We start from the raw sequence: 14,297 nt of genomic DNA, 5'->3' as shown, positions 1-14,297 counted from the left end.
CCATAAATTCTTTACCCTTTTACAAAAACAAAATAAAAATAAAATTAGCCTACCCATTTTTTAACGAGTCTGAGAATAGAGATGAAATGAAGAAAAGAAAAGAGAAAGACCTGTGGAATACCAAGAATTTGTTAGTTGCTTCAAATAAGAAAAGAAAAGAAAGTTTCCATCCAAAGAAAAGAAAAATAAAAAATAAAAAAAATAAAAAGTTAGAACTCCAAAAATAGAATCAAAAAAGTCAAAAGCCAAAAGAAAAAGAAAAAAATGGCTAAGGATGGAAACAAAGTGTAGAAGCAAAGTAAGAACAAGGTTTTCTCTAGTTATATATTTTGAAGACTCTATTATCTCAGACTTATCCTTTTGAATATCCATTTCCTTCATTCTTAAACCATCACCTAATCCCCGCAACACCTAATAAAGACATCTAGCTCAATTAGGAATAGGTTAGTGTGATAATAAGTGGCAGATGTGTTCGATTGACTTCGGCTTCCTTATATGTCATTGAGTTTGTAAGGTAAAGTGTGCCCACTGCGCACTGGAGTGAACGAAACTTGAGTGAAAAAATCAGAGTGTTTTTGTCTTGACATATTTGTAAGGACCTACTTAATGACGATATTCCAAAGTTTTAGAAACAGACCTGTTATTGCATTTCATAGCATAGTTCATTATATATATGTTTATCCATAGATGATTGATTATTATGCACGTATTAGCTTAGATTTTGAATTGATTATTCTGTATTCATTGCTAGTGAGATGTATAGATATCTGAGAATAAATAAGAAAACAGTAATTTTATTTCTTAGTCGTCGTAGTATAAATGAAGCTTGTGAGTACCTTCTCTAGAAAACTCTCACGAGGCTATAACTCATCCACTAGGGAATTCCTAATACGTGGTTTAATGCCTTATTGCAAATGGTCAATGCAATTGCACTCGGCGAAAAGAGATTAGTTAGAACTCCTTTTTGGTCACTTATTTTGATTTCTCAAATTTACTTGAGGACATGCAAAATGCTGTTTGGGGGTGGTTTGATAAGAGCCCAAAACTGTAGTTTTAACCCCTTAATAATATTACATTTATACCAATTATGTGTATAATAAATAAGAGTTAGTACTATTTACGTGCTTTTGTGTATTTCAGGTACTAGAGTCAAATATATGAAAAAATATGTCACTTTTGCAAAAGAAAAGAGCAAAGGTTGGTTTCTAATAAATTCTATGATTAAAGGCCAAGATTCAAGGAGAAGCCCAGTCAAAGCTGAAAAGTCAAAGTCAATGCGGGCAGAAATAGACCATAAAAGTCAACAAAACTTTCGCAGGCCGTATCGTTGGACTCAGACCTCGGAATTGGGCCTATTATATATCAAAACGACCGGCTCGAAAAGAGATTTCTAATGGTCAATGCCTTGATCAAATCAGAGAAGTAAAAATAGATGAAAAGGCTATTACAATAATTTTCAGTAGAGAAACCCTTTTTTTACTTAAGTAATTAGGTTTTGGGCTTGATTTAATGGCCTAAAATATAGTTTCAAGGCCCATACATGAAATTGTAAACCTAGCCCTCTCCTATATAAAGAGGACTAAGGCTAAACTCTATTCTCTAACCCTTCCATTAGATATAATTAATTTAGACCTCCTCCCTATTACTTAGAATAAGAACCCCTTAGTTAATTAAGCTTGCTATCATTAGTTTTTAGTTTTAAACCCTAGTTATTGTTTTTCTAGCCTAGACACCATTAATAAAGCCAAGTTATTTATATTGTTTTAATTATGTCTTATTCTTATTCTTATTCTTTTAATTATGATAGTCTCATGATTCATAGCTAAACCTTCATTAGAGGGGTTTGATTGAAGCTTTGATGTGTTAGTATAGAATGGTTGTAGTAATTTATTCCACTCTAGAAGGTAGTTAATTCACCATGAGAATGGGTTTACATTGCCTTACATACTAATTATTAGTTGGTAGAGATTATCATGAATAATTAGGGATTAAAAAGACCTAACCTTTATGTGAAAACATAAAGATTAGGATTACAACAAATCTATACTTGCATATTAATAATTAATCAAGGTGGAATCAAATTCCCCTAATATCTTCTTCTCATTCACCTCTTAGTATTAAATCTTAGTATTAAATTGCTATAGTATAAGTTAGAATATCTAAATTAGTTAATTTCACCATATTAGTATAACTAAATTATTGCTCTCATTGATATTGTAGGATTGTTTAATTTAGAGAAATTATTAGGTCTAAGAAACTAGGAGTGGAACGAATTCTGACTCCACGTTATTATAAGATAATCAAGAATAGAAACTTTGATCTAAATGTAGAATAATTAGTTTTCCTATTCCTAGCGTAAGTCATTATTCATTAGGTAGAAAACTGTCTTTTTACTTTTATCACCAAGGATCGTGAAGTGGTATAAAAGGGTTCCAAAAAATGTTATGGATTTAGACTTTTCGTAACTATCCTTGTATTAACAAGAATTTTTGGCTTTAGTACTTTTCGAGAAATAATACTTTGTTTTGACCAAACTTTGCAGTAGTTCTCTCCCAAGCTTCAGTTGCTATGGAAGTATGTGTTAGGGTTATTGTCCCTCACTATGAAGCACCCGAGAGTATGGGCAGAAGTATGCAACTCAGAATGACATGAAGTATGACACTGTTTGTGGCATATGCATCAATATTTCTATTCAGCTCAATGACACCGAACAGAGGAAGATGTTTTCAGAGTTTCAAGTGGTCTGCCAAAAGTATGTCATCAAAAGTGCATAACCTTATTTTTTTTTAAATATGTCATCAGAAGTGGCATTTTTATTTATTAGTTATTTGAGTTTGATGAGAAAACTGAGTTTTGAGTAGAATTTAATTCAACTAAAATGAAAATGACACGTGGACTAGTGGAATCCACGTTGGAAACCAGAAAATGTGAATAATGGTATTTTGCCGGGGGTGGGGGGGGGAGAGGAGGGGGGGAGATAAAAAGTATAACTGACGGAGCTGTTAGATGGTGGGGGGGGGGGGTATCTCTAATTAACCCTAATTTATTTGCCTTCACTTAATTAAATTTTGTATGTTTAGGTAACTTGCATAATTAAGTAATCTTTAGGATATTAGTGCATAATCAACATCAACCAAAAATCCTTCTCACAAGTTCCTTAGAGAGTAGGTTCTATTGAACGATAGACACGTGTTCAGAACTTTAGGTTTGGGGTGAAACCCTTGCTCGGATTATATGTCAACGTGCACATGTGCGAGGTATATTGAATAATTGTATTTGAGTGTGTGTGCGATCCATTTTCTTATACATACAAAAAAGCAATCATCAAATGGTGCCGCTGCCAGCCTAAAGACTCAAGGAACATCACAACCAAACTGGAATAGCTCAACGGGGAACCCTCCCCCTCTCCTACCCTTCTATCTCATCTCTTTCATTTTTCAAGTTTCAATTTTCGTTTGCGTATCCAGTTTTGTTACTGATTGTTGTACTGTGAATTTTTTTCCGCATACAGGTACCTCTGAACCAGGCTTGCAAAAGGACCTGCAGACACTTATCAGCCAACTATAAAAAATTGAAGTGCTGCAGTCTGCATATGATTACGAACGCTACTATATTTGTCGCTGACATGACAGCTTTGGTCGCGAGCGCTACTAGATGAGTCGCATGTGCTACTGATCTGGTCATTTCACGATTAATTTTTCAGGGTCAGAACCTTCTGTTCTGTGCCATATATATCAGGACTTTAACTAGTTTCGGGATTTCAATTGGACTCTTCTTTTCTTTGGCGGCATTGCGGGAGGCTAACAAGTTTCAAATCCTACCACTCCCCTTAACACTTGTTAGTGGAATTTACTTCTTTATATGATGCATCCTGTTTTGGATTTTGTATGTGTATAATAGCATGATATATACTATTATTTGTATGTTTAGCGTATATTTACATATGAGTAGAATGTTTTGTTTAATAATTTGATTTTGTTAAGAAAGATGAGAACATTCCAACGAGGGTTAAACTCTGAATTGGGTAAGTTATTTTTAAGCCTTTCGGGGTGAAGTTGCTCTCTATATGACATTCACAATCTCACTAAGTATTGATGAAATCAAATTTTTATCCAACACACGTGAAGTTTAGTATAGTATATTATTCAGTATGTAATACGTCGCATGTTTCGTATATATATATTATATATATATATATATATATATAGCATGATTAGCTTTTGGGTTGTTACACATGTTAAGAACTTGTAAATTGTGTTTCATGTACGTTCTCACTGTTGCCTATATCATGTTTTTGTAGCTACCTACTTTGAGAGATATATTGCCTACTTTGTGCCTTTATTGTCTATATAATTCGTGACTTAATAACAAATAAAAAAATAAAAAACATAATAAAAAAATAAAAATTACTTACTTGATTGCATAATCTGTAATATTGATGTTTGTATAATTCCTAAATCGATAAGTAAATTGAAAAAAAAAAACAGGTGCAGCTTATTGCACACTTGTCCTAATTATTTGTAAAATTCGTTATCATTATCAATAAAATTTCCACTTTAATATATATATTTATATATTAAAGTGGAAATTTTATTGATAATGATAACGAATTTTACAAATAATTAGGACAAGGCATATATATATATATATATATATATATATATATATATATATATATATATATATATATATATATATATATTCTAACAAATGTCTAGTAAACTTGAAAGATTGAGGTTCTCTAATTAAAGAATGTACTTGCACGAAAAAGCTCCCTCATATCTCTCTTGTTACCTTGCTGTTTGTATATATACACACGTATTCTTCTCTTGGCTGCTAACATTAGCAGACGCTCAGGCTTACGATGCTCAACTCAGATGCATGCTTACGTCAATGCTAAAATACATGTAAATAAATTCTTTACTTGTGTGCCTCCACCTAAATTTTGTGCTTGCATGAGATTACGGTCTGGTCATAGTAAGGAATTTGAACATACTTATTGTCAAAGAAAATACTATAGACAATCGCGTAAGTTATCACCTTTAAAAAGCTCTTCCTCCATAAACCAACCTCATCAAGCGCCTCTGTTGCAATTAACTCCCATAGTTATGGCCGAAGAAAATCCTCCAGCAGAGAAGCCCCTTTCAGACTTCTATACTGCTTTACAGGAAATACCATCTTCCTGCATCAAACTCGAGGACAATAGCGGGTGATTTTCAAATCCCGCCCAACGTTCTCGGATTGTTACCCGATTATCATGGTTTAGACCATGAGAAACTGTATAATCACCTTCATCGGATCCAGCAAGTAGTGATAAACTTTTGGTCTAAGGAAGAGGGATACATGGATGTTGTGGAAAATGCTTGGTTGACACCAGTTATGGGAAACCCTATGTATATGTTCATGAAGAAGCTCAAGTATGTTAAATAAGCATTGATAGAATGGAATAGAGACAAAGTGGGGAATGTGAAGGACAAACTTGAAAAAGAAAAGAAGAGAGTGAATGAGGTATAAGATGAGTTACAGAAGCAACCTATGAGTAAGGATCTGATGCAAGAGGAGAGAGTGGCAATTGGGGAGTTTGTGAAGGCATCCTTGAATGAAGAATCAGCAGGTAAGCAGAAATCAAGAGATCAAGTGATTACTCTTGGGGATGATAACACTACTTATTTCTTCAAGTTAGTCCAAACAAGGAGAATGATGAACAAGATAACTTGCTTAAGAGATGGTGATAACAAGGTAGTAGAGGACACAGAGGAGATTGGTATCTAGGGAGTGTGTTGAGTTTTATAGGGACCTATATAGTCCTGTATCACTTACTGCGCTGGATTTTACCATATTCACTGACATACAACCTAAGTACCAACTGAATGGGGGTATGAAAGAGGAGTTAGACAGGGAAGTTACTAGAGATGAAATAGTGGAAGCATTATCATGAAATGACAATGACAAAGCTCCGAGAGGTGATGGGTTTGGATCACATTTCTTTAAATCTGCATGGAGGATCATTGGAAATGACTTGGTAAAGGTAGTAATGAACTTCTTTGTGTCAGGTATGTTACTTAAGGAAGTTAATTCGACTTATGTTACTTTGGTACCAAAAACACTTAGCCCGACCTCCTTAAGTGATTATAGACCTATATCTTGTTATGGGGTAATATACAAGTGCATAACTAAGATTATGACTATCAGAATGAAGAATATAATGTCTTTGATTGTGTCTCTGTACCAATCAGCCTTCATATCGGGTAGAAGTATACAAGATAATATCTTAATGTCTCATGAGTTACTTTATAATTATCATAGAAATGAGTACCCACCAAGGATGGCAGCAAAGATAGATCTGAAGAAGGCATATGACTCAGTGAGGTGGGAAACAATTGAGTTTGCTATGAAAAGACTGGGTTTCCATCTAGATTCATTGGGTGGGTTATGGCATGCATTCAAACACCACACTTCTCTATTATGATTAATGGATCACCATATGGGTACTTTAAAGGAAAAAAGGGTGTTAAGCAAGGGGACCCCATGTCACCGTACCTGTTTGTACTGGTAATGGACCTGTTTATAGACCTTCTGATGCACAGTGTTATAGTGGGGGATTACAAGCTACATTATAGATGCCAAGATCCTGTTATTACTCATTTGTCATTTGCGAATGATCTAATTGTATTCATGCATGGGGACTTAGATACAACACTTACTTTAAGGGAAACTCTAAACTATTTTAGTATGTGTTATGGACTAGAAGCTAATATTCAGAAAAGTTAGTTGTTTTGCACTGGGATGAATGAGAGACTTTGTGAAAATGTTAGAAATGCACTAGAATTTCCACAAGGGACTTTACCAATTAAGTACTTGGGTGTGTCTCTCATTACTACAAGATTGTCATTTACGGATTGTATGTCTTTAATGATAAAGGTAACAAATAGAATACAGAGTTGGAGGAGCAAATTTCTGTCCTATGTAGGAAGACTTCAATTGATCAAATCTGTGCTTAACAACTTGACTATCTATTGGTTATCAGTGTTTGTTCTTCTGAAGAGGGCCATTGAAGAGATAGATAGGTTGTGCAGAAACTTTCTCTGGACTGGTCCAAATGGGGGTACTTCTCATGCCCTACTGAGTTGGGAGGATGTATGTTTACCATTCAATGAAGGAGGGCTTGGAATCAGATCCTTGGAGGTGACAAATCATGCAACAAACATGAGACACATTTGGAACATTATAAGTAACAAGGATACAATATGGGTTCAATGGGTGAAGAAGAATCTGATCAAAGGAAGGAATTTTTGGGACATGAAAATTCCGAATGACTGTTCATGGGGCTGGAGGAATATACTAAAGGATAGAGATGTGGCAGAGGGAATGGTGTTACACTTGATTGGGAACGGGCAGAACACAAGCTTGTGGAGTGATCCATGGCATCCAGCATGCATTTTGAAGGACTTGTTTCCATTAAATTTTACTTATGTATAAGCTTGTAACAGGAATGCAAAGGTTGTGAGTTTTATAAAGAATGGGCAGTGGCAAATACCGCAACCATTTAGGGTGTACTGCCTTGATTTGATTCAAGGTATTGAGGGAGAGGTGAAGCTCCACACAGGGGAGGATGAGGTGATATGGTTTGTAACTTTGGGAGGAGTGTATGGGATGAAAGAAACATATGAGTATGAGACAAACAAGACAGAAAACTGATTGGCATAGCATCGTCTGGTTCACAAACAGGATACCGAGGTTTTCGTTTATAAGCTGGTTGTGTCTGAGTGATGGGTTGAAGACAAGGTAGAGGTTGAAACAGTGGGGTAAAGTGGATTCAGAGTCTTGCGTACTGTGTAATGTAGGAATCGAAACAGAAGAACACCTATTTTTCCACTGTAGCTATGGGCAAGAAATATGGTCGGGATTACTGGTAAGGGCTGGGTATAATAGATTGCAAGCATGAACATGTCAGCAAGAGATGGAGTGGTTAAAAGATAAATCAGCAGGAAAGGGAGGATTCCAAGATGTGGTGAGGCTACTATTCATAGGTTTCATATATTGGACATGGCGGGAAAGAAATAACAGAGTTTTCGAATATAAACACTCTAGCACAACTGTCACACCCCGAATTTTGACAGAATTCGGAAAAACGATATTTGTTCCCGACTATTCAATTTTCGAGGTGTGATGCACTCTCCACTTCCAAAAACCTATAATCAGTTTAAATACGCGGATAATTAAAAACCAATAAAAATTTCAAATTAAACAAAAGTCCTCTTTGTTACAAAAATTCACAAATCTGATTAAGTTACAAATCTCCTTTCAACCCTCTTTAGTTATAATTACAACTGAAAATATAAAACAACGTTTGTCTCAACTAAAATCTATTACACCTTAAGGGAAAACAAAACATATCCTGAATGCGACGCTAATGCAAACCACAAGCAACAACCAACCTTCTTCAACATTAAACCTGTCAAGACTTATCAACTATGTTCATTTAATGAACACACTCGATAAGCAAACATGCAAATTAGGTCAACATTATAAATAATGCTGGTGTGAGTAGCCCTAAAATACAATATATACTTATACATATATTTACACACTAAATAAGGCAGTTATTTCCTCCACCGAGGCGCCTTAACATCCACGAATAATACAACATCCTTAAGTACAATAATTAAGGCAGGTAGTTCCTCTACTGAGACGCCTTAACTTCCCACCAACCACACAACAAACCATACGCATAATAAATAAGGCATGTAGTTCCTCCATTGAGGCGCCTTAGCTTCCCAACACTAATACTAAGCCATTTAGTTTCTCCACCGAGGCGCCTTAGGTTCTAACTAAACTAATAACCAGCCAAGCATATTCTATACTTACCGCATTTTATGCTCAATTACAAAGTGGGTCGTCTCTGCACAAGTAATTAGTTTGACCCACCCTTCTGCAAAACCATATACAATCATAAATTTAAAGATATATCATTAACCAACATATTACCATAATTATATTATATAAGGCTTTCTTTGCGTGTCCCTAAAATCACGTCGTATCTATGTCTTACCTAGTTTCCCTGGCTACCATAATCGCTACCCAACGCCGAACATGTACATCCACATGCCTCCCCTCACATAATAAACCACTCCGTGCGTAGCTACCTTAAGCGGGATATCGCATACCAGGTAACCCTCACACAAAAGCCATTATGTGATTACTGCCACTATTCGGCATAAAATATCACACGTCTCGTTCTAAATTTGTGAACGGAATAATTCAAGCTACTATTCGGCTATGCCAGGAGGGCCATTCAAATTCACTGAAACGCTAGAAGGGCCAATCAAATTAATTACGCCAGAAAGGCCATTCAGATTCACTGAAACACCGGAAGGGCCAATCATATCAAATACGCCCATCACAAGGGCAAATCACATTAGTTGTGGTAGCTGGGTTTCAGGATTTTCGTTACGTAATTTATTCAGGTGTCATACATATATATCTCATAATAATTTCACTCTATCACGTGCCAAATAAATTATTACACTAAGCCACCATATTTGGAAAATCTCAATAATAATTCTTGTTCTATCTCATGCCAGTACACTTAATTGCACTGAAGCTTAACGTTTCTCGTTATAATAAAAATCTACATTATCACGAGCCAATACTATTCATTGCACGATATCCAAGCATCTCTATATCAAATCTCTAAACTTATTATTTCACGTGCCAATCATATATTGCACTACACCATATGGAATATCTCAAGCATTCATAAATACTACAATTCATTTAAGTAGCAACTCATAATAATAATCAATCATGTAATGTATTCGTTCAATATAGTTATGTGAACTCAATATTTATATGCTTTACACACTTCTCACGTCAAATCTTAATTAGATAATGACAAACAAGATTATACAATTTTCGACAACATTTTATTATTACATTTGACCATAAAATTTACAACATAAAACGTAGCACAAGTTACACAGTCAAAAGTCCATAATCAATGCTCAAAAACAAAACCCAAAAGTCTAACTATTTAAAGGCCTCATTTGGATCTATATTAAGTTATATGAACCGGCCCCAAAACAAACTTAGAAACTGGCCCAAAGAAAACACTAGTTAGTTTTGGCCCAAGCCCAAAAGTCTAAAACCAACTTATTTATTCAACCTAACCCAATTGGGGACATAAGGACCAGCCCACATAAAATTAGAAACCGGCCCAAAGAATACATGAAATTTTGTCCCAAAGACTAAACTGAAAAGGCCCAAACAACTAACTTATTTCGGCCCACCCAAACAAAATAGAACTGGCCCAACCAAACCAAATAGAATCAGGCCCAAAGAACTAAACCAAACTGGTCCCAACTCAAAAGAAACTTGGCCCAAAGCAACTTGAACTAATGTGGACCGGCCCAAGACTTAAACTATAACTGGTCCAAAACTTAACAAAACTGGTCCGGCCCAACAACTAAAAACTAAAGCCCCAAAACTGAAACCGGCCCAAACCAAATAGATTTCGGCCTAAGGCCCACGAACCAAATAGTTGTCTCCCTCACCTCACCAGCTCCAGCGCCAGCAGCCTCTTCCACCACTAGTTCTCCTCCTCTACTTCTATTCCAGCGGTTTGACTCCTATTGAAAAACCCTATAGCTTTAATTCACACCAACACCAATTTTGGCAACTGTCGAGATCACTCTCCAACAGATCTCGACTGCCATTGCTGGCTGTTCAAGCTCCCCACAACCCTCATTCGACAGCCCTCATCCCCTTAATCAAACCTTATAACCCCATCACCAACAATCCATTCAAATACACAACCAAAACCTTAACAACAAAGTTTAAATAAAAACTGAACGATTTCTTGTCGGCCGCCATTAACAATTTCTTCGAGCTTTGACAGCCCTTTTCCAGCACCCATTCAAACAACAATAACCAAACTTCAACCCCTTTCTACCCCCAATCTTCACTCAACACAAAAACAACAATAGCAGTTCACATTCATTTTACTGGCGATTTTTCTTAGTGCCACCATTAATGAACATAAAGCTTCAACAGCTCTTCCCCACTCTCCAATACTCCAACACCCACTACAACTAAACTAATTATCCGTCAATCAAAACAACAACCACCATAACAGTATTCAAGTTTAAACTAATCTACCATTTGTGCTCGCGCAGCCATTACCAAGCATAAAGCTTCAACAGTTCCATCAGAGTTTTAATAGTTCAATAAAACTAAAAGATATCGACATAAATAAATAAGTAGAAAATTGATCGAAAACACTTGACAGTAAAGGTTTTTATTCGTAGACGTACAACTTTAGTTTTGGTAAAAAGAAAAAACATAACTACTCACATTAATTAAAAGCTCCACGAATCTATCCTAGTCCGAATCGTTGCGCTCCAACCCTCTAACAAACGAGCCGCCTCCATTTTATTTTATTTTTATCTAAAAAAATCCTATTCTCTGGAAAAATATGAATATATACCTGGGTTTGAAACCTAAGCCCAACACAGACTCGGGCCCAAAAATCAGGCCCACATATCTCAAATCTAATCAAACAAATTTTAAATAAAAATTTAATTAATTAATAAATAAATAAATACATATTACAAATACGGGCGTTACAACAACTCAAGTTCAGGAGATGGTTCTAAAGGATGTCAAGATAAAATTGCAGTCCATAAAGATTTGCATGGAAGAGGGCCCAGCCCGAGAGAGATTTAAAATCTTATGGAACAAAGAACCAGAGTTAGCAATTTCACGACAGATAATATGCAAATGGAGGAGACCAGATCGAGACAACCACTCATTAAACACATATGGAAGTGTCCTAGGTACTAAAGGACAATGGACAGTAGTGATTAGGGACAGTACTGGGTTAGTTATAGCGACAGCAAATGGTATGTCTGAGTATGACACTATAGCTTTAGTGGAACTACAAGGCCTTGAGCAAGGAATGAAATTAGCCTTAAGGCATGGCATGAGCAAGATTGAAGCACAGACAGACTCTGAGAATGTGGTGGCATTTTTGAGCAAAAAGAAGTACCCATGGCGAGCAAAGAAAATGATGAAGAGTATACAAGTTTTGAAACTAGAATTTGTTTACTTTTCTTTAGTACATGTGTATAGGGAAGTAAATAAACTAGCAGATGCACTAGATGCTTGATAAGAGCCCAAAACTGTAGTTTTAACCCCTTAACAATAATACTTTTAGACCAATTATGTGAGTAAAAATAAGAGTTAATGCTGATTACGTGATTTTATGTATTTCAGGCATTGGAGTCAATTATGTGCAAAAATGTGTCACTTTTGTGAGATAAAGGAGCAAGAGTTGGTTGCTAAGAAGTTCTGTGATTAAACGCCAAGATTCAAGGAGAAAAAGCCTTTTTAAAGCTCGGTCAAAGTTGAAAAGTCAAAGTCAACGCAGGCAGAAACAGCACACAAAAGTCAGTAAAATTTCCGATGACCGTATCTTTGGACTCAGACTTCAGAATTAGGCCTATCTTAAGTCAAAACGACCGTCTTGGAAAGCACTTTCCAATGGTTTAAACCTTGACCCCATCAGAGGAGCAAAAGTGGATGAAAAAGCTGTTGAAGTCAAATCCAACTGAAAAAGCCTCTGTGGACTGAAGAAATTGGGTTTTGGGCTCGATTTTCCGGCCCAAAACATGGCTCCAGGCCCATGCACGAAATTGGGGATCTCTTTCTCTTCTTGAGGGAAGAAAAGAGGCAGACAAAGAGCTAGACCTAGATTAGAAAATAAATTAGCTTAGACTCCATTAATTAGCTTTATTACCTTGTTTTGAATTTAGTTTTGAATCAGTATTTGTTCTTATTCATTAGATCAATAAAGTTAGTTAGTTATTCATAAATCTAGTTTCATTTCATTAAATCATTTTAGTTTCAATTCATAGATTTAGGTAATTATCATTACTAGTTTCAATTCAATCTTGCATGATTAGATTTCCATTTTAAATCAAATAAGTAAATTTATAATCTTTTTTTATCATGTCTTGTTATGATTTATATATTAATGATAGCATAATGATTCAAAGCTAAAACCTCCATTAGAGGGGTTTGAAGAAGCCTTGATGAAGCTTGATTTTTGTTAGCGTAGAAATAGTTGTAAGATTCTATTCCACTCTAGAAGGTAGTTGATTCGCCATGAGAGTGGGTTGAACTTTCTCACAAGCTAGTCATTATTTGATAGAGATTGTCATGAATGATTAGGGATTAGAATGACCAATTCTTATCATAAGAATGTAAGAATTGGATTACAACAATCTATGCTAGTTTATTAAGTTGAATTCAAGGTGGAATCAAATTCCCCTAATTCTTTATCTAGATTCGAACCTTAGTATTTGAATTCCTATCGTAGTATAATTTCCATCATTACTCTCATTGATTTTGATAGACTGATAATCGTAGTTAACTTAGAATTCTAAAGAACTAGGAGTAGAACGAATCTTCTATTCCAACTCTATTGCAATAGCATCGAGAGTAGAAAACTTTGAGAAACGTAAGCTAGAAAATAGTTCTAGTTTTACTTGCGTTTGAGACTCGTTACTTATTCGTAGGTAAAACTATCATTTTTACTTATTATCAAATGGCGTCGCTGCCATCTTAGTTCCGTTTAGAATTTTTTTCATTATTATTGTTAGTCTTTTCAAAGTCCCATTAAACCCACCCACCCTTGTTTGATTCTAACAGTGATTGTCTGGTTTAGAAACTAAAAATATTTCAAAGAACAAGCCTGAGCGCGCCCCGCGCCCATACAAGGCTAACTTTGAGCGCCCCTAGCGCTGAAGTGCCTGGAACTCGAATTAGACTTGAGCGCGACCCGCGCCCTACCAAGGAAAAGTTCGAGTGCCCCCCGCGCTGAAGCGTCTAGAACTCGAGTTGGACTTGAGCGCGACCCACGCCCTACCTAGGCCAATTCTAAGTGCGACCCGCGCCCTCTTTAGGAAAAGCCCAATTTTCACTAGTTAGTTCAAACTTCCATTACTTCACGTTATTCAGTGTTGCTAACTTGTTACACACACTGAGCTTGCGTATATAAGACACTATTCATAAGCGAAGCAAGGAGGCATTCAGGTACTTCTTTCTTCCACTCGAATCTCCTGTTAGAGGTTTATACTAGCATATCAGGATTGTTTTGAGTGTTGTCATGTTTAGTTAAGATTGGTCTTAGCCTTGTATGAGATCAAGGTTAGGTAGAAGAAAAACGCCTAACGTAATCAACCGGCAATGTCAACAAACACGCCTTTCTAGTATACCACTCACTACACCTTTAGCTA

General features: G+C 35.9%; 1 protein-coding gene across 1 annotated transcript; it reads left to right on the top strand.

The window, feature by feature from the left end:
* The first annotated feature begins 11,644 nt into the window (after positions 1-11,644).
* On the top strand, positions 11,645-12,166 carry LOC147516433 (uncharacterized). The gene has a single exon (XM_086593270.1). The coding sequence runs from the start codon at positions 11,645-11,647 to the stop codon at positions 12,164-12,166; it is 522 nt and encodes a 173-aa protein (XP_086449396.1).
* Positions 12,167-14,297: the final 2,131 nt, after the last annotated feature.

This window comes from Coptis chinensis, chromosome 2 (genome assembly GCF_015680905.1).
Source record: "Coptis chinensis isolate HL-2020 chromosome 2, ASM1568090v1, whole genome shotgun sequence".
In the NCBI taxonomy this organism is placed as follows: Eukaryota; Viridiplantae; Streptophyta; class Magnoliopsida; order Ranunculales; family Ranunculaceae; genus Coptis; species Coptis chinensis.
This window is presented reverse-complemented; position numbering and strand designations above follow the sequence as displayed.

Coding starts and splice junctions, on each gene's coding strand:
- LOC147516433 (XM_086593270.1), top strand. CDS start 11,645: ATGGTTCTAAAGGATGTCAAGATAAAATTGCAGTCCATAAAGATTTGC.